The 21,380-nt window shown below is 44.9% G+C and overlaps 3 protein-coding genes; all 3 read left to right on the top strand.

Moving 5' to 3' along the window:
* Positions 1-5,507: 5,507 nt before the first annotated feature.
* On the top strand, positions 5,508-6,769 carry GSTUM_00007973001 (uncharacterized protein; the record flags this gene model as incomplete). XM_002839770.2 has 3 exons in its annotated part: positions 5,508-5,637; positions 5,685-5,719; positions 5,803-6,769. 3 exons carry the CDS (start codon positions 5,508-5,510, stop codon positions 6,133-6,135), a joined length of 498 nt encoding a protein of 165 aa, XP_002839816.1. The 3' UTR covers positions 6,136-6,769.
* Positions 6,770-8,199: 1,430 nt separating this feature from the next.
* GSTUM_00007972001 (uncharacterized protein) lies at positions 8,200-10,813 on the top strand (the record flags this gene model as incomplete). XM_002839769.2 has 5 exons in its annotated part: positions 8,200-9,460; positions 9,504-9,542; positions 9,642-10,008; positions 10,085-10,335; positions 10,381-10,813. Exons 1-5 carry the CDS (start codon positions 9,405-9,407, stop codon positions 10,811-10,813), a joined length of 1,146 nt encoding a protein of 381 aa, XP_002839815.1. The 5' UTR covers positions 8,200-9,404.
* Positions 10,814-10,825: 12 nt separating this feature from the next.
* Positions 10,826-11,257, top strand: GSTUM_00007971001 (uncharacterized protein; the record flags this gene model as incomplete). XM_002839768.2 has 3 exons in its annotated part: positions 10,826-10,918; positions 10,973-10,992; positions 11,066-11,257. The coding sequence occupies 3 exons, from the start codon at positions 10,826-10,828 to the stop codon at positions 11,214-11,216; spliced, it is 264 nt and encodes an 87-aa protein (XP_002839814.1). The 3' UTR covers positions 11,217-11,257.
* Between the last annotated feature and the right edge of the window lie 10,123 nt (positions 11,258-21,380).

The following is a 21,380-nucleotide window of genomic DNA, read 5'->3' as shown; positions in this document are numbered from 1 at the left end:
CTCACTGAAGGTATGCTAGTAGCTGTTCCAGTTACATAGCTATATGCACTTAGTATGTTAATTATGAAGCACGAAGATAGTAACCACACCCACTGCCAGATTGGGGAACGTACCCCAAGATACTCGACTCGCTGAACAAGCTGGCCTCAGGGTTCCCAAAGGGGAACCCACTGCTCGAGAAGACCACTGGATGGTCCTCTCAAGCTCATTCTCCTTGGCTGACCTGGAAATGGCTGGAGCTCATAGAGAAGGTCGGTCCTTGTTGGGCGCTAGCCCTCGTGAAAAGGTCGGCGGAGGCCGATATCGCTCTGAGCCGGTTCGCCGTGCCCCTGCTATCAAAGCCCCCCATAACTACCCTGGGTCATCGAAACCATCCAGAAAGGAAGGGAATCGTACATGGTCCACCTCTAGAGGTTTATATACATTCCCTGTAACAGCCAACAACGCATAAACCTCCAGGACACATTGATTCACTCGTAGGACAAAGAGTTCCTAGGGCACTCGGGCTATCCAAACAATATCTGGAAACACCAGGAACCTGCTCAGCCAGTTATCCCGACCTTGTAATAACCTCGGCATATTTAGTGAGCAGCAATGGCGAGGAACTCAACAAGCCAATAAACCGCTCAGGGTTATAGTATTTGCATCTGGCCTGCCTAATAGCCAGGAACACATCCAATCCCCCGATGGCAGTTCCTCCGGTACTGTCTACAGTGGTATCCCTAATACTAGTTTGAGGGTTGGTTTTTTCTAACAGTGTCAACCAGCAGAGCCCCCCCGGACTCCTCCGGTGATATGGGCTCCCATAGCTAAGCAGATATTTGCATTGAGAATGGGAACGTATAGAAGTTCATACGTATGGTGCTGTCCTCGCTCTTGGCAACATATTATTGTGTTACTGGATTCCCGTTGGAAACTACCGTGATCTTCATGTAGTTCATCCCATATGTTACGGCGCTAACTGTTGAGGTTCCGGGACCGGAGTTGGTATGGGAGCCTTTTCCCTCCTTGGATTGGGAGTCCGTCCCTTGGCATATCAATTCCATGATATCTCCGGTAGTCCTGTTTTCCTCCCATCAATACGGTTAGCGGAAGAGTGACAGCGAAGTATATCATACCTGCTGACTTGGAATATTAAGCCATTATCAGTATTAATCCGACATGTACTCGTAGAAGCTGTGATCCCAACCGAGCCGCAAGAGCAGCACCAGCGCACGCCTCAACAGGAACCGCCGGAAGTCCAAACATTGCGGGCCCAAATCAATGGAAAAAAATCGAGCCAGCTAATGCCTTGTCACACGTTTCCATCCCCCCCCAAAAAACTCACATTGGCTTTAAGTTAGCTCATCTCTTGCACCCCCGGTATATAACTGGAGGGCACAGACCATCCCCACCCCTCAAACCACGGCTCTTCGGACTGTCATAGTGAGGTTCTATGCACAAGGCTAGTGCCTGAAAACGCCATAACTACCTGGACACAGGAACTGCACTGCACCGGGAGCTTGTCGCTAGGGCAAGCACAGCCAGCAATATCAAAACGCCCTAAGGCAGAATAGCCGTACTACATAGTTTAACACATTCGGGGAAATAAAATCCGAACCATGGAGAAAAGGTTTCCGTAGCACAGGACTCTGTACATAGGCAATGCTTCACGGTCATTGCCCAAAGCGGAGCTTGGGAAATAATAAAAATGGGGAATTGGGGGAATCTAGGCATGCTAGTAGCAAACGGTCTGGTTCGGAAATTTGATATCTGGGGCTTGGTTCCTTAGGAGTTTGGATCAGTTATGGTCTGGGGGGAGGGGGGATTCCGTATGATGCCCGAACGGTGGCAGGTAGTGGACGGTGGACGAGGGTTGCTCGAGGAACAACGGCGATACAGTACCAGAGTACAAAGTGATGATATTATGGAAGTAATAAATAAGCATGATCATTTTTGGTAGTTGAAAGTTTTATCCGTGGAACGACGGCCCCCACCGACATAGGAGTGAATAATTTTTCCCCTTGCCTAGTAGAGGGACTTGGGTATTTGAACAAAAGCTTCTAAAGCCCCGGCACCGTTATCTGAAATACATGACCTGTATTCCAGCAGTCCAGTACACAATGTGCATGCTGGTCGGAGCTCTCATGTGGTCTTGAGTTAGCTGCGAGCATAGCCATGTCCCAGAATACTTGGTACTGATTAATGGAGTACTGTAGTGTATCGTGCTGTACTACTAAACCGGTACTCGAGCACTATACTAGCACAGTACTCGGGTACTTATAACAGGGTCAAATGCTTGTCAGAGTCTGATTAGTGGCGGGCCGGGTAGGCCTTGGCGTTTGCCCCCGGCCGTGATTGGTCCTAAAGTGCCCTGTATCGGTACTGGATTCGGCACATGCATATACCACTGGGCGGCCTTACTTTTTTTCCCACTTCTCACCACTGCACTACTACCGTACTCGTACGGTGACAACGGATTACTGCGGGTATTTCCCCCAGCGAATTGTCGCAAAACCGACACTCACCTGCAGATATCGCGACAATCAGGGCTGGGAAGAATAATATTGCTGCAGACAATTGGCTAACTCTAGAGATACGTGAAATCAACTTGAAGAAAAAAAACAGCTAGACCCACCACCAGCTATGTGTGGACCATGCCGCAGCACCGCAAGAGATATTGTTATTGGCGATTACAAAAAATATGATGCGATGTTCACGACAAGATCTGTAAGACGTGCAAAGGGGGTACCAACAATTTTACCCAACACTGGCAGCAGGCCCTTCATCTCCCCCACATGTCGTTTTCAGGGAGGGCTGGAACACATGGCCAATTCTCCGATTTCACACACCCACATATACGCGCTCTAAATGTTATGACATCCCATCCCGCACTCTCAGTATCTCCCTCCTTCCAGCCAGCCCCCACCGACAAACAAGTACTCGAGTAACACAAATCTGGAGGATTAAGGAAAGTGGAAGGGGCGAGGAAATGGCCAAACAGAAAACACAGCAAATGACAGCAATCCCAGGCTATTTTCGTGGTGTTTCGGAGGAAATATTTGCAAAAAATGAGCTGTAGACTTGACAGGTCAAATAGGTTTGCCGAAGCTTTCCCCCTTGCTAAGTTTAAAGTGAGCTCGATTGAATACAAGGAGGTTCAAGCCGTACGGCCCCAGGCCCTAAGTTACCCAATCCCCAACTAGGCAACGATCCTTACAAAACCTCAGGATATCGCCATGAAAACCTCTTTCTCGCAGTGCAGTACTAACACCGAGGTGTGGTGTAAAATGGTACTGCGCTGTGTTGTAACATGTATCACTCGTACTTTTGGGTACGTATCCGGTAGTTTCTGGCACTTCGTGTGATGATTCACCAGGGTGTTTGCTCTGTGCCAGTTGATAATTGACACGAGAAGCAGATTTTAATCGAAAGGGGGCACGCAGTCGCACTATGGCTTGGTAGTGCTTTAGCTATCCTTTGAGATCGGTGCTATTTGAGGGGGTGGCCCTGGTTCCATCGCGATATCAATCGGGAAGCAACTGAGTTGCTCTCAGTTCTACTCAGCTGCATATCCACAAATCCCGGCTTCCACCGAGGAAGGGAAGGGAGAAGGGAGAAGGAAAGGTTCCGAAGAGAATAGAAACCCTTTGCTTGTGCTTTCAGGACCTACTTCATGCGTTACTTAACGCAAGGCAATCAAACGGTAGGGTTTTCAGCTTGATCCCCCCACCAATATTTCCAAACACGATATCGCAAAAAGTGTTCGGTTTCCAACTTGACGGGAATCGGACAGCACTCGTTGTCCCAACATGTTATGTTTCTCCAATCGGTGCCAGTCATGAACGGAGTGCCGATCTTCTTTGATCTTTCCCCTCTTCTGCGGCGGTGATGGTGATGATGATGATGATGTCTATGGAAGATACTGGATGGTATGCTCAGCTTCCCCTCTCTAAGATCCGGATCTCCAAGTTTGAACATACCGTAGATCCCGCCGCCCACGGAACCCAATACATCACACATCATACCGGCACGCAAGCGGCCAAGCAAGCAACCAAGCAAATATGGAGCTCGTACTCGAGTACTAAAGCCTCCAAAGCAGCATCGGGGGATTAAGCCTGTTGTCCATTTGTTATCCGTCGCATTAATATAACGATATTGGAACACGATATAGGTATAGCGTCCCTTGCTCAAATTAAGCAAGAGAAAAAGCCCTATTGATAATATGCCGCATCTCAAAGAATCAGACAGAGCAAGGCTTCTAAAGGCCAAATGGATACATTAGGAGTTTTTCGGGATGCATCTGGAAGATAAGGTAATCTCCGCGCCCAACCTTTCGGTTAAATCAGGCGTGCACGAAATAGGTGTACCCAAGCAGGGTACTGCACTACCGCGATAGGAATGTTAGAGTTCAAAATGCTAGTATTGACACAAGCCAAGGCAGAAGGTGTATTGTGCTCGAGTAAGGGATTTATTGGCGATGTTTGTGTTGGTGTATGATACCATTGGATTTAAGTTGACACCTCGATATTGTAGGGTACTCGAGAACTAGTACTGTACTAGTACTGTACCATGACTACTCGTAAATGCCTGTGAGTATCTTCCGGGTTGCTGAAACCCTGAAAATTTTGTGCCACACGTTAGTCTCTGGGGCATAAGTTAATAAGCAACCGTCGGCTAATAACTATGATAGAACTTCACGAGTGTGAGTACTCTGGGCCATTGCCAATTGCTAATAAATTATTAGATATATGACCCACGCTCGAAACCTCAGAGGAATACCGGCACTGAAGAGCTCTTCTTAGTCATCTATGTCCCAGAAACTGACAGGGCGGCACAAAATTTTCACGGCTTAAGCAGTCCGGGAGATAGTGCGGTACAGCACCGGTTCTCTTCAGCAGAAGCATGAGGCTCTTTCCTCACCCCTCACTTGTCTCAGGCAGACGGCTTCCCCCCTCACCAACTTCTCTTTTCTGCTGGTGGGGAAGGGCAAGGGAAGAGGGCCCTCGAACCCACCCGGCACGCACGATATGGCACGTACAGTTATCCTAACCGTGAGAACAAAACTTCCCCGCTAGCGCTGCCACTCAAAAGAACAATACAAACGTGCACGTATATACGGACGCTACACGCTGGAGTAGAGCATATTCCAAATATCGTACCAATCGATGACAGCATGACACTTGCTCGAGTAGACTGGGTCCCCGAATTCAAACTCCGAATGGAAGGCCGACAAGTCAACTTTGCCTTGTCTTGTCTGTTGTTTTAAATCAGAAATACGGGTAATGAATAAAATCAAGATAAAATAAATCACCGGTATCCAATGGGCATCCCGATCCCAGGTATTCGGGAGGCTGCACGAGAGATTTCCCTTCCGCTTCGCAAATGAACCGCACAGTACGCTTGGGCATGATCCAGTGCAAGAGAACCGTTGTTCGTATTGTACAGTACTGCCATAATCAGTAATCACAGTCCCTTCAGAGACAAACAAGTACTGGTACTGCTACCTCACATACAATTGCCTGGACATGGTACCGGTAAACCACTTATCCATCGCCCCCGCCCTCCGCCATTTTCTCCCCTTCCCCCTTCTCACTGTTCCTATAAAAGAGGGGCAGTTCGGGGAGGGGGAAAGAGAAAAAAATCCAGCAATCCTCTGTTCGCTCGCCAACTTTGAACCAAATCGATCTTAAGGGAGAGGAAAGGGGTGAGCGAGAGGGAAAAAAAAAAAAAAAAAAAAGTATCATTCCTTCCCATACCCCACTTTCTGCTTCTTGCATGGTTATAAACCAGCTAACCCCACAATTCATCATCACTTCATAGAATCACCCTAAGCTAAACTCTTCCAATCGATTCCGCACCCTTCAAACTAAGCGGGCCGGATATGCAAAAATCAGGCCGAGGCGGAAGGGGGGGCTCTGGGAGCGAACCGACAGAAATTATTTCCGAAGCCTGGAAAAATCCAATCAAAGAACTACGCCCTGCCCCCAAAACCGCATCGACCGAAGGCTGGGAAGTCCCTCCTCCACGGACTTATCCAACTCCCTTCTGGGTGGAACAACTCAAGATTGTGCTCCCAGAATGGATGTTCGACACTCTGGGGAACCTCCTAGACGACCTGAGGTTCGACGATCACGGTTATGGCTACACTTGTGATATTTACGAAGTATTCTGGGACGGAAGCCAGTCTACAGCACCACGATCTGGCGGCTTCTCCGGATTCGGTGGCGGTGGTGGAGGCGGAGGTGGAGGGGGTGGAGTCTGTCGATCTTATCAAAATACGGGCACCTGTTCTTTCGGCGACAGGTGTAGGTTCAGTCACGATAACGATGGCCAACGACAATTCGTACTTCCCGAACGCCCTAGAGGTGGTGGTGGTGGCCGTGGCGGTGGCCGTGGGGATGGTGGTGGTCGTGGAGGTCGTGGACGTGGTGGCCGTGGCGGTGGGGGTATATGTAAATTCTACAATACTCCCCAGGGCTGCAAATTTGGCGCAAACTGCTCCCAACGCCATGGCTGAGTTTTCTTACAGTTTCATCCTCTCTATCGATGGGGGTGGGCTGGGAAAGTAACTAGGCTGTTGAAAAAAAAATCTTTCTCGTTTCTCTTTGGAAGGGATGGCTTGTTTCGTTGTTGTAGCGGTTATCTCTTTCTTCACTCTCAGTCTGTCGGTGTGTTGTATGTTGCGCGATTTTGGAGGAGGAGGATAACGAAGGGAGGAGTTAAATGTTGTTAAAACACCAAAAAAATGGCGGAAAAAAAACCAGAAAACCCAGATAAAAAGTTGGAATGTTTGCCCCAGTTTATCGTGAGAGATTGATCGTGAGAGTTGGTTTATTTTCCATGCAGAAACTGAAGTGTGACTTGGGCATTGCACCCAATGCCCCGCGACACGGCGGGGTTAGATTGCTGAACCGTTGTTCAGTGTTCTTCCACCCTGGGTCCTTTGACGGATGACAAGTTCAAATCTAGAGGCGACGTACAGACCTGGAAGGAGTGATCTTATATTAGGATAACATCTGATAGATAAACCCCAGCCAAGCGTCACAATCGAACACCAATATCTCACATAAATCGCTCGTTACATAACTAAGCTCGAAAAAGCAAATACAAACAGTATCGAAAATCGATAATTGAATGGGGGGCGAACAGTCTACCTGATTATGCTGCGCCGCAGTGCTCCCACTTGCCGCGCTCCAGATATCTAAAGCACTCCTACTCGAGTACCGGTATGGTATCTAGGACAAGATGGGTACGAACACTTGTAGGAAAATAGTACTCTTTTCTGCTCATGCGCACCTTGTTCTATATTTCTATTTTTTTCTGTCCTTTGTAGAAAAGTAAAATTTTGGGCTCGACCATCCATGGCATGGACTCCGAGAATCACCAGGGACCACCCGGTAGTTGGGTCTCAGGTAGTCTGTGATTTGGAAGTTGAAGTGAAATAGAGCGAGGCGAGGAGGGAGAGCCGAGCGAACAAATCTCATCTACTGCTGTAGTAAGATAAACTCAAACAGTGATATCACTATCTATCCACACTCCCACCCTTCTTCCCCCTAGGCCCCTACATTGCCATCTTCTAGAATCAATGCGGCACGAAGTTCGCGACCTCTACCCGTCAAGTGAAGGTTCAAGTAACCTGAGACAGGCACAATTAGCATAGCACCCCCATCCAGACTAAGCCAAGGTACCGGAGTTTGTACCTGTGAGTGAGGATTATTCCTACCCAGAACTACGAGCACAGTAGAAAGCAGTCCGACGGGGGTAAGATCACGAATGAATATACCAGGTCATACCGTCCTCTATACGTAACGGAATGGCCCATCGAACAGAAGCCAGCAGCCAATGAGCCAACCAGGCGTCCCCCTTAAACCGCGATCGGTACCCAAGTGCTGTACAAGCAGAGTTTACATTTCCCTACTACTTAAACTTACTGGTATCTTTAAAGCACCCCCACGGCACTTGTACCCGGCACAAAGTACTTGTGTCTGAAAAGGATACACAAGGTTTTGTTCGCTGGTTAGGTAGCCGTGTAGTCTAACAATAACCGATATTTGGATACCGGTGCCGGTACTTATCGGCAGACAAAGGTACTATACAAATGTGGTGGGAGGTGGGGAAACCTTAAAACGGAGGACTAACGACACTCATTTTGATTGATATAAGCAGTATCATACAAGTACGTACACGCTACTGGACTCGAGCAATTAGTGTTCCGATGCGATTGGCGGTCGGTTAATTCTGCTTTCCCGGCACAATTAACCTGCCCCTCGGAAAATTCAATAGCTAATACTGTAGCTAATAACTGGGTATGACATTCGGATCCCATAAGTGGCCCAAAAGTTGATGTTTTTATCATCTCCCATCGGATAACAGAAAACTGAAGATATCTCTCTTTCCCATCCCTTCCCTCTTCTTCCCGCCCAATTTCTTCCTACCCCTTCACAACCCTTCACAGCCCTTCCGTCCTGTCTGTCCACGATGCTGCGCTCTCGAGTCTCCAAAAAAAGGGGGATAGGGGCACAGCGCGCAATCAACTTCAATGCTTCAACCACCATCTTCCCACACCACATTCCTTCCTACCCACCTACGAAACCCCATCCAATGCCAATTTTCCCGGGGTCATAGGCGAGGGAAACAATACCCGGGCAGGGCATCCGTAGCAATGAATGGAAGAGCGACAACGGAGGAGGGAGTGAAGGGGGAAGGAGAGCAGGTGACAGAGGGATATCCGTTGATACGGAAGGATTGTTTATGGTATTGGGGAGAATCGGGACGCAGAGGGGAGTATGAAAGTTTGAACTTGACGGCGATGCAGCGAAGAGGGAGCGGTTGAGGGCTCAAGTGCTCGCTTTGTCGATTGCCGCTGTTGGGGGGTTGTGGGGAATTGTCGGGAGGAATCATAAGGAGGCGGAGAGGTAGCTAGTGGGCCCTCTGATGGGGGAAGGCATTGGAGAAGGTTTTATGGGTGATGGTTCTCACGATGCATTGGTTGGGCGATTGATCTCGAGCGGGTCGTACCGGCGAAGCTTAAAGCTATTACGTGATCACCGTGACGGACGGAGGATGAAACCAGCAAACGAATCGATCCTGGGCCCCTGTGAGGAATTCTGGAAGGAGGGGAGAGCGGAGGATTCTTCTGGTATATCGTTTCCCATTCTTGTTGGATTTCATTCCGGGTTTCTAGGGACATTATTATACTGCTATGAGTAAGCGCTGGGTTCGAAGGTTTTAGTGGACGAATAAGTTAAGTTGTACCTTAATTATCATTATACCCAAAAAAAAACCTGGTGCTATAAGTAATATCCAAAAAATTTTCTCCTAGTTTATATCACGATTTTGCATGAAGAAAATTGCTTCCGGTGATGATTAATTCATGGCGGCGAGAAATACTGAGGAAGCAAAATGGGTTGTCAGCACCTGCCATGTGCAAGTCCTCCTTAAACTCCTCGGTTGACTCGCTCGCGGTTATGAAATACGAGTACAGTAGAGCCGCCTTTTCGTCCCCGCGTTCTCTCCCACAGCCCTGGCCTTGGCTTTCTTCGAAAACAGCAAGACCCCAGGTGGTTCCAGTTCCTCCCCGCTCTTCCTTTTACTTCTCCCTCCCCCCATAGCTTTGCATCACAAGCCCTACCGTTTCTAACTCTTCCCCCTGACGATAGCAAACAAAACATACAAGCAAACAATCTTACCCTGTCAGTCACTTTGGCCGCCGTCTTACCCTTCTCCGAGCCTCCTTACCCTAATGGTCTCCCATCTCCATACTACGCCCCCTTGCATCACCGCTGGCAAAAGGCTTGTTGCGCGTTCATTAGCGAGAACCTCACCGCGAACGCCTTGGAATGGGAGCGGGAGGAGTTGGTTCCCCCAGAGATCTTCAGCAAGTTTGCTGCAGCAAATTTCCTCCTGCCGAGCCTTCCTGCTCCGCTGCTGATCGAGTGGGCTAAGCAGCTGGGTTTGGACATACTCGCAAGAGGTCTAAAAGTGGAGGAGTTTGATTATCTGCACTTTTTAATTTACAGTGATGAGGTTTGATTCAGCTTGTTTGCCCTACCGATATGTCGGTTGCCGCTGTGGGGTAGGGTTTGACATGAAGTGTGGCTAGATGACGGGGAACGGGCTGTCTGGTCCTGGTGCCTCGCTTACGACCGGGATAACATTCGGGGTTCCGCCGATATTAAAGTTTGGGAGCAAGCAATTGCTGGAGAGATTTATCCCGGATTTGCTCATGGGGCGGGCGCGAAGCTGCATTGTGATTACGGAACCGGGGACCGGGAGTGACGTAGCCGGGATTGAGAGAACGGCTGTGAAGTCAGCGGATGAGAAGGAGTACATCGTTAATGGATCAAAGAAATGGTACTCCTCTTACCTTTGCTTCATGGACCCAGGCTGACGTCTCAGGATCACGAACGGGATCTGGGCAGACTTCGTTACAACAGCCGTGCTCACCGGCGGCCCATGGCCTTCAGGTCTCTCATTACTCCTCATCCCACTGAAGAACAACCTGTCCATCATCATCCGCAAGTTGGTTATCATGGGCCTTGCTGCCTCCGGCACCACATACATAGAGTTCGATGACACCCATGTCCCAGTCGAAAATCTCATTGGCATAGAGGGCATGGGTATCCGCTGCATAATGACAAACTTCAACCACGAACTCTTAACCACCGCCATCGGCGTAACGAGGCAAGCGCGTGTCGCCGTAAGCACAGCATTGGAATACGTCCTCAAACGCGAGGCATTTGGAAAGGCGCTTGTAGAGCAGCCGGTCGTTAGGCATCGACTCGCGAAGGTCGGAGCTATGGTTGAGAGCATGTGGGCGTGGGTTGAATAGATCACGTATCAAATGACCCAGATGAAGAAAGAGGATGCAGACCGGGAATTGGGAGGGCTGACGGGACTGGCGAAGGCGAGTTCTGGGAGGGTGCTCGATGAGAGTGTTTGATGCGCAGTTTTGCTTTTTGGCGGGAATGGGTTGACGAAATCAGGACAGGGGGAGTTGATTGAACGTATGTGTTACTCTTTTATATTTATTTATCGAGTCCTTGGACGTGAGCTGATTTGATGAATGAATGGGCATCTTCAGAGACGTCCCGGCTGCGAGACTCTCAGGCGGTAGTGAAGATGTCTTGTATGATCTTGCGATTAGGGAGTTGGTCAAGAATTATCGTAAGAAATCCGGGAGATGGGGAGGACGTCAAAGTTGTAGATTTGGGTGTTTACATGTACTTTTATAATGTGTAAATTAATGTATCGATACCATGTGAGTTGGAACAAACTTTGAATGACACCGTATCGACCGTTACTCTACAAGTTACTTGTAAATATGTCTGTCTATTACCGGATCGAGAAAGAAGTTTAGGATGCGTGGATGGTGGATATTTTTACACAATGGGGAAAAAAGAAGTATCACAATAAGGCACACGAGACTCTAAAATCATTGTGTCTTGGGCTTCATGCACGATTCTTGCAAGTCTACCTAAATTATCGCTCGCACTATGACCTGCGTGCGAATAAACGTCACCATATATCACTCGCTTTACGTTGGCTTCGAGTGCCGGAGATCGCAAACGATAAAGTGGAGATTGAATGAAAGCTGACTCTAAAGTGAAGTATATATGAGGCAGAGTTTTATTGAAGAAAAGAAAAATCAGAACATTGATTTTGGCCTGTCCTCCCTCTCAGTGCATCCAAAAGCTGTCCTTAAAATAACCCATCATGTGTATATACATCAGTATGATTCTTGTCAATCCCTTGATCCTGATATTCCAAGTAGTACAACAGGCTCTCATCAACCCATTGAAGTCATATATCTGACATGGAGAGAACTAGGTATCGGATAGTCTATATGAGTACAATGTGATCGAAAGTATCCAGATGTCAGAACATATACCATTCTGTTTGGGGCCCTGGGATTTGGAGAATGAGTCACGTCGATGTATATAGACAATGCTGGTTAGTATAAGTAGGACAGTCTTGGGTGCATTTATCATCGGAAGGGTGCAAGAGGTTCTCTTTCTTTCCAAAATCAATATCGTTTCATACACTCTTGATATTACACGATATTTGGTCTCCGATTTATTGTCCGCAACGTCCGACATTAGGAGTCCGAAGTATTACTTCAGGATAATGGATGCTCGAATAGATCCGGCTACCTGCCGTGCCACTTGGTACGTCGGGGTCCAGGAAAAGACAAGAGTGATGCTGATGCATATAGACGTTGTGAATTGGCATGGCTAGGGCAGTCTTGGGTGCATTTATCAATAAAGCAGCGCGCAAGAAGCTCTCCCTGTTCCCTCCATCCATACTCCCCCACGTATATTCTACATCACTTCACCTCCAACCTCCGGTCTCTATTGCACGATCTCCAACACTAGGAGAGCGGAACTTCCTGGTCCGGGTTCGATGCGACATACCGTATGGATAATTCGACTGTGTGCTATCATATGTCGTGAAGCTTTCCTCTTAGTCAGGTCAAGAAGTTTTTGTTTTTTACCCCTCTCCCGGAGAAGGGAATACCCGAACCACATAGCACACCGTCCAACCGATAGCCCCCGACGAGCCGCCATGACCGGTGGTCGACTGGCCTAATTTCTGGGAAAGTCTCAGTTGTAGATGGCCCCGGCCTAGCATACCCAATGCGGTTTAGCTCCTTTCCCTCAATTTTTCGAGTCCAGCTTTTCATTTTCATGGTAGGAGGGCGGTTGCGGGGTAAATCACCCAGACCACTCTCATGGCCCCCCTGAGCCGGTCTTTGGGGCTGTATATACTTATGGCTCACCAACTTCATCGTGGGTTTTGGCAATGCTATCCCCTACACACGCACATTTTAAACAGCTATGATACTTTCCGGAGCTGGTAAACCACGACCGCAGTGATCACGAACTATCACTCGGCTGAAAAGAAACGCCAAGGACAGCAATCGAGAGAGGGGTAATTTAGGAAAATTTTTCTATCTCCAAGACTCTCACACTCTCATCAACTTGCTTGCTCAACTCAACTAACACATGTGGAAAAGACAGGAGTATAAATAAACGATCATCAAACCTCCTCCCTTTGCTTTGCTGAACTCTACCGAACTCCCCACATATCCATCGCGATCCTTACTCATCCTTGCAAGCTTCCCTTCCTCAGCTTGTTCCCGTCGCTAACAAAAGAGAGAACAAAAGAACAAAGAATAGGCACTACAAAGAAAACTCTCTAGCCGCCTTGCTACCTCCGCCCGTGTTATCACTCCCACTGCCGTACCACCTCCGTTACCGATATGACTCCCATTTCTGATATCACTTCCGTACTTTCAAATGAACATACCGACCCAAAAAAGACGCTCCAATTTCCTTCCACACTCCCTCTACCTTCCTCGTTCCCACTACCTTCCGTACTCCTGCTGCTGTGCCGCCATACTGTTCCGAGACTTGATACAACAAACCAAGGCACGGGTGGGTGAACAACAGAGGGGCCGGCGATATGGCCAATTTGGGTTGGTCGGGTAGGCGGACTGGGGGCGGGACAGACGGGCGGATACTTGGCTAGCAAACTGACATGAGAATAGACTAACAGGCAGGCAACTGGACGTGCGAACAAACTAGCGGCCGAATGAGCGAACAAAGAAACGGAGAGTCAGAGGGACAATTGAGTGGATCAATGTGTGTACAAACAAACTGTTGCCCAGATAAGCAGATTGACTGATGGGTGCGGATAAAATGGTGGAATATCGGATATGCTACTCCTCTGGCTATCGAGCATGTTCTAAGCATGTCGCGCATGTTCCAGGTAGGTTCTGAGTATGCTGGGTGGGTTGTGAGCGTGCCGAGTAGCATTTCCAACAACACACACCTGAAGACATTAGCTTCGCATCAGAAAGTTACAGAATATATATTTACTCCCTTCCATAGTGGCACCCTCTCCTACACAACTACAGAAGGTAAAGAACCACTGCCTCGGGTAGACACCTGCCTAGCTAGTTGAATTTCTTTAGACTAACTGGAACTCTTAGAAATTTATGGTTAACATTACACTCAGGATGTCTCTAGCAGTTACATCTCCCATACAACCAACTTAAATTCTCTCCTAGAGACCTGCATGCCTAGGCTGTGCCTTTCTTATTGTTATAAATTGTTCAAGTGACTTTACAGACAAGGATAATGGATAGCTGATATAGCCATCTCCTTCTACAAAGGCTTGGTAGGGCAGTGAGGAAATCGGAATTAGTAGTATTATATTTTTAACTTTACTCTAGCTTCTACAGATAGCATTTTTCTTTTCTGCCAACTATTTATATTTTTAGGAGTCGAGCATGAAGTTAGTTCTATAGTAGAGATACCCTAGGACGGAAATTTAATATCTTTATTGAAGTATCATAAATTAAGGAACATTGTCAAATTAATATACAGCTAGTTCTTGTCTAGAAGTATAGTTAACTCTTATAGCCTCTCCTACCTCTGCTTTATTTGTCTCCTGTTCACTTGGTAAAGGAGTTATGTGAGCTTGCCTACATCAGTAAAAATTTAGGCCTGTACATAGAGCGTCCTTAGCATCTGATGCACAAGGCACTCAGAATGTTAATTGTGAATCAAGATGTAACATCTGATCTTAGGGACATCAGAGTGCAATGGCATTGTCACAGAACTCACAGGATACGATCAGATGCCGCACCATATTCTCTGGGTGCAATCAGATATAGTACTACATTCTTCAGGCATAACTAGACACAGTACTACAGCCTTAGGATGTAAAAAATAACCAAAAGGGCCCCTTTTACTGATATATAACTATGGTCACAATTGAATTTGTATATTAAATTGTATGCTTTATTAAAAAACTAATATACATAGTAATCTCCTGCTTGAAGTAGCTGCAGTTCTTGGACATACTCTTTACATTCTGACAGACCACTTCACTGGCAATAACAAGCTGTGACTCCATTAGGATTATTGGTAGGTAGATGTTCTTTACACCATTACAAAGCTGGTATTGAGGAGATCTAGACTGTTCAGTATAGGACATCGCCTCCTAAGAACGCCCATGCAATCTGATGTGAAAGTCAGCACTTCACAATGGTAAATACTACCTCTAAAAAACATGCTGTAACTTCACCAATATTGCTGGCGGGTAGATGTTCTTTGAACAGTTAGAAAGCTAGTGAAAAAGAGGATCTAGGCTGTTCAGTATTGAATATCACATTGAAAGGCCACCCACAGAATCTAGTATCAAAGTCGGTACTTTATTAAAGGAAATACTACCTCGATAATAAGCTGTAGCTCTACCAATATTGCCGATAGGTACAGTCACTCGGCAGAAGTGTTTGTGATCTGAGACAATGTTTAATTGCAGTTGCACCATATGGTAGGTCAGTGCCGGTGGGGTTGTCAACAGGTATGCGCGCGTGCGAGTTCAAGTTCACGATCAATAACCACTGGTATCTTTCAATATTCAATGGTCAATTGACCTGCCATAAATTAAACTAGCTAATATTTTGTATAATCTCCCCTTACTTCTAAAACTGCAGCCATCCTATCAGGCATTGATTTCCACAACTTCTCAAAAAACTCCTCAGGAATTCTCTCCCAAACCAATGGTAATACATGTGCAAGTCTTCTCCTAACAGCCTCTTTTCCTCCTGGAGTATCTGCAATCCTTGGATAGTGCTGGTGCAATCACTTTTTAACAAAACCCATACATGCTCAATAGAATTTAAATCAGGGGAATAAGGGGGGTGGTCCACAACATCAATACTGTTTCTCTCCAACCAATCCATCACACTATATGCCTTGTGAACAGGAGCATTATCTTGCTAAAAAAGAACATCTTCAAGTTGTATACCAAAGGAAATTATTTGATAAATAACAGGAAAAAGATATCTTCTCAAAAGTCTAAAATACCTGGTCTTATTGATAGTTTGAGTAATAGGAACTAATAGACCTTTTCTTTTACCCCAAAAGCACCCCCAAACCATAAGCGAGATTCCCTTATCCTTCTCCTTTGGGTGTACACAATCAGCTAACCACTTCTCTACAGGTTCTCTGAATACCCATTGTTGCTTTGAATTCTTGGATTTCTCCACACTGTACTCATCACTCCAAATCACTCTTTCAAAATCCTCAGCTGTCCAGTCCCTATGAGCTGTAGCCCATCTCACTCTCTTCGCTAAATGATCAGGCTTTAGCCTAGGTCTTGACTTGGCTATCCATTTTTTAATGTTTGCTTCTCTGAGTACCTGGTCTACTATGCAGGCAAATTTAGTAGACAATCATATCTAGTCACTCTGGGTAGCACAAAGAGTTACCAGTATCAAGAGAAACACTGGGTGCATAGCGATCCCTGAAGGCGCATCTGGTTATTTTCCAGTTGGACTTGGCTGCCTATATAATTGTGTGACGCTGTTGACTACTCAAAATGGGGGTGTGACTGGGGTGAGAGAGATTTTCAAGAGATTGGTATTCACATGCTCGGACAAGAAAGCTCTTAACTGTTGTCCATGGGCGTCTAATAATTTGAGCCACTAAGGCAATGTTCCGGAGGCAGTAGAAAAAGGTGATTATCATGCTATTCTCTGCAAGGCTCATTTCTCTCTGTGTGGTTTTAGGTGGAGGTCATTTTTTTGCAGCATACTTCGTATTTCCAGAATGCTTAACCATTGGTAAAAAAGGTAGAGGAAATTAATAAATTAATTAATTAGGTAAAGGAGGCTTCTGTGGGTGTAGATTTGTGAATGGTCAAGGTCGCAATGGGGTGAACGGTCACAATCAACTTTACACTTCATTGAAAGGTGGCATTTTGGCGAGGCAGTTTAGTCATCTGAGACTGGTTTCACGAAAACTTCTGTCCAGTGACTGTAGATTATTCAGTATGGAATGACGTTTCTAGAAGATGGCAACAGAATCTGGCTTCAAAGTCAGCACTTTGCCCAAACTAAATGCTATCTCTATAACAAGCTGTAACCCCACCAATATTGCTGGGTAATAGATGTTCTTTAAACTATTGGAAAGCTAGTATCTAGGAGATTTAGACTGTTCAGTATTGGATATTGTATTATAAAAACACCTGCAAAATCTGCCGTCAAAGTCAGCACATAGTTAGTAGTTGTTTTGAGTGTAGCCACATTGTGGATAATTTGGAGTGCTAATGTATTGCTGGTGTACTATTAATGTAAAGTTACAACTAAGCAATACTGGCAGATCTGCCACTGGAGTATAGCTATTACTCAGATTCCAAGTAGAATGTAAGTCTTTTTTCCTACTTTCAATCTTGTAAAGTGGAAAATAGAATCTGCACCTTTTGAAAAATAAAATTAGCCAATAAGGAGCTTGACTTACCTGGATATACTATTGCACAGGAGCGGTATCTGCCAAGATAAGCTTAGAATACATCTGGATATGTTGGTACCAGTAATAGGTATGGTGAAATTATGTAAATCAGAAAGAAGAAGTACTGTAAAGAATAACGTGGATGTTGACCAGATGTGATCTCATATGGTGATTCATATTAGTAGTACAATTGGTATCTGGATACACCAGGATATGGATTAGATGTGACATTCTATCTAAATATACCAAAGTCCAGTCAGGTAACTCTTAATTACCCAGATGCCAGTATTAGTTGCAATTAGTATGAGGATATACTAAGATGTAGATTAAATATGACATCACGTCAGAATACAGCGGAGTCCAGTGAGGTAACCTCAGATTGTGCAGATGTCAGTTTTGGTTATAATGAGCATTTGGGGGCACAGGATACAGAGAGTGCGGAATTGATATCAGTTGCATCCTAGTGCAATATAATGCTACCAAATGTACATGTTCTTTGCTGATACAGGTGATGAAAGAAGTGCTTTGAAGGTAGGAAGAACTCAGGAGAGGTAGCCAACAAGCTTGACAACTTTGTAGGTGATTGTATCAATTTGGAGTTATTTCTGCACTGGAAGAGAGGATTTAACATCTTCCAACCAAATGGGAGGTACCCAGAAGTAAAACTTGTCATGAGTAGCCAGTGATTCTCTAAAGACCAGAAGTCCAAGATAGTGGGAAAAGAATTGTAAAGGCAGGCTGTAGCTGAGTTTCTCTCTGATGGTACACACACTATTCCGAGAGTGGTCAAATACAGATAGTTGTCAACAATGCAATGAATTTGAGGAAAAGCTGACTTGCAGGAGTGGATGCTAATAGGGGTTTCCTTGAAGTAATTGTTGATCCAGCATTGGACCTGGCTCCAGAAAACAGTTACATGATCTATTATGAAGGCAGAAGGGGTGAAGAGGTCTGTACTATAAAGCAGGATAGTTACAAGAAATTATGGAGCACATCTGTAATACAGGAAGGAGGACAGACTCTTTCCAATATCAGAAAACCTCTTAATCATAGAGAAGGCACCCTGGGCTAACACTAGGCGTTTTAAAAAATATGCATTGTTGGCCCTATAAAGGGAGAAAGAGAAGGGTTCAAATCAGTAGCCAAGCCGGTAAACTAACCTATTTTTCTAAGTAACCAACCATAGCTGAGTAACTGTTCAAGTGAAAGGTCCACAGCTACACCACATAAAACAACTACCGAACCTCATTCCTAGCTAAGAGGAAAGAAGAAAACTCTGAAGATGAGACGAAAATGCCAAAGATTCAACAATTTCCAAGATGGTTTATTTTCTAGTTCTTTGGGAAATCTGTGGAGTGGCAAAATTGGCAGTATTCGGGCTGTAGCAGAGAAGTACAGTCTGATGTATAAAACTTGAAAAGACTACAAGCGGGGTTCTGGAAATCAATTTGGGAGTCAAGAGGACCAACAGCACCTAATCAATACTGAAGCAAAAGCTATAGTAGCCTGGATAGGACGGGTTGACGATTATGAATGATCTCTAAAGATTGACTATGTGAAACAAATAGCTGTAGGATTTATTAAAAGTCACAGAAGCCAGATGAAGGAACCCAAGCTAGGAAAAAAATTGGATTACTAGATTTCTTAATTATTACCCATTACTAACATTGAAGTTTGCTACACGGTTGGACAAGCAAAAAGTCTATGCTAGAAACTCAGTAGTTGTTCATGACTTTTTTAATAAGGTATATTAAATCAAACCTCCAAGTAGTAGAGCTCATATAAGATTGAGTTATAATAAAACTCATAGCTAATATGATATAGTTATGCCATACGATATCTGGTCATAATATTTTACCCTAAAATATTTACAACACTAATGAAAAGTACTTCATGATGGGGCTTGCCACTCGAGTGAAAGTCATCTGTAAGTGAGAAAATCAAAACACATGCAAAACCCAGCTCGGAAAGTGTGAGATGATTATGGTGATTGAAACTATCTCAGCTTGAGGATGTGTACTATCTTTGATGATTATCTACAAAGAACAGGCGTATTATAAGAGGTATATGGCTTTAGTGAAAGAGGTTGACAAGGCTTTTTTAGTCATGTTTGATAAGGGGTGGACATTATGTACAATAAGTTTAGATTATTTAATAAATAATTTTGAATCTCACACATCTGCTATATAAGTTCTATACCTCAAAGTTTTGCTTTAGTTTACATATGTGTATTTCACAAAAAGAGTAAGTAAAATTAATTAATAGTAATAGGGTAAATAGAGCTATAGGTCTTCTTATTATTGACAGACATAATTCACATGTGACATGGGAGTTTCTAGACTATTGTCTACAAAATGAAATCATTTTATTGTACTTACTTAAGCAATTAACACCTATTTTATGGCTTTTAGATGTGGGATTATTTGGACTATTGCAGAGTAATTACAGTAAATATTTGGATGATTTTGTTGAAGGTGGGAAAAATGGAATCAATAAGGATGACTTTTATCTGTATGCAATCACATTCTTCTATTATTTTTGTCAACTAATAATAAGAACATGCCTCTGATAAAAGCCCATAACATGACCCACACCAAAAGATAATATTCTGAGTACTTTTGAAGCAACTTGAATAGTGCCTCTCAACAAGCGCCATGTGTTACCACCAGGGGAAAAGCGTCACCATACAGTAGCAACCACAACAATAGCCGGCAAAAAACGCAAGTTTGTTGTACTAAGAACTCTAAAGCATAGCTGGAACATCCTTATTTATAGTAGAAAAATACTTACTACCCTTTCGAAATCCACACCCTAAAGCTACTACCATCATGCCTTAGTTGAAAAGCTGTTCAATGTAGCAGTTCAAGCTAATGAAGATAATGGTATTCTCACAATAGAAAATCTAACCTTATGCTCTAAGATAACCACAGCTGCAGATAAGGAAAAGACAAAAAGTAGGAAGGAGATGTCTAAAGTATGAGTTATTTCTGTCTAGGATGTACTTAGAATCTGTGAGAAATAGGAAAAAAAAGATAAGATTACTGCACAGAAAAAAGCAAAAGCTGTTAAATGCTGTATAGCCAAAGTAGCAAAACTCACCACATACTCCTCAACTCTCAAGCCTAAGTGAAACTCTAAGAAGACAACTACTTTACAGCATAGTTCAGATATTCTCCAATTAGAGAATTTGAACATTGGTTCTGAGCTGGAGTTTGAGTAGGTGGAAAGTAGAAATAATACCTCCTACATAGCTGTCAATAGTTCAGTTATCATGCAAACTGGGCAAAGGATTACTCAGAGCAGATTTAGAAATATATCCTTAGATGCATAGGTGGGAAGGACTGGGTTTTTTTATTTGTTTTCAAATTCTTATTTTAGGAATGGGTAAAATCCATTATGAGATGGCTTTTGGGTAGTTTCCCGGGGATGGGCAGTTTTCCAGAAAAGTACATTACTTCTGAGGGACGGAAAAGCAGGTTATCAATGACTATCAGGAGGCCAGAGAGAAGACCCTTTTATTGCATTGTGTACTAGTATATGAGCTCAGTCTTGGAAATAGAGAAGGAGACATAAAATGTACAGCCTCTCTGGGAGAGCATGTCAACTAGAAACTGGAGGCACTGGATGTTTTTACAATAGGATTTGAAAGTGACAGTGACAACAAAGTTATCAATATAAGATAAGATGAGGCCTCTCAGGAGCAGGAAGTAGAGGGAGGAAACATAGATGATGAATAGTAAGTGAGAGATTGGGGAGCCTTAAGGGGCGTAGACCTGGACTGATTTAAAGACCCATGTCAAGTCTTGGAATACAAGCCTGCACTGTCTTCCCATGAGGATAAACTGCACTTAGGAGCCAAGGTAGGGGGAAACACTATTGGAGTATAGTATGTGGAGAAGGTCGTTGGAAGAGATGTTGTCAAAGTCCTCTTTGATATCTAGGAAAAGAGTAGATACTGCAAGCCTGCAGCAGTGCAGGGTTTGGATCTTGTGGGCCAGAGTAGTACATGTATTGCAAGTGCTAAGGTCTGGAAGCAAGTCATATTGGTGAGGGTTAAGAAGGCCAAGTGACCTTACGATAGTCTATCGCTGGATA

Source organism: Tuber melanosporum (genome assembly GCF_000151645.1).
Source record: "Tuber melanosporum whole genome shotgun sequence assembly, scaffold_40, strain Mel28".
NCBI classification, from domain to species: Eukaryota; Fungi; Ascomycota; class Pezizomycetes; order Pezizales; family Tuberaceae; genus Tuber; species Tuber melanosporum.
This window is presented reverse-complemented; position numbering and strand designations above follow the sequence as displayed.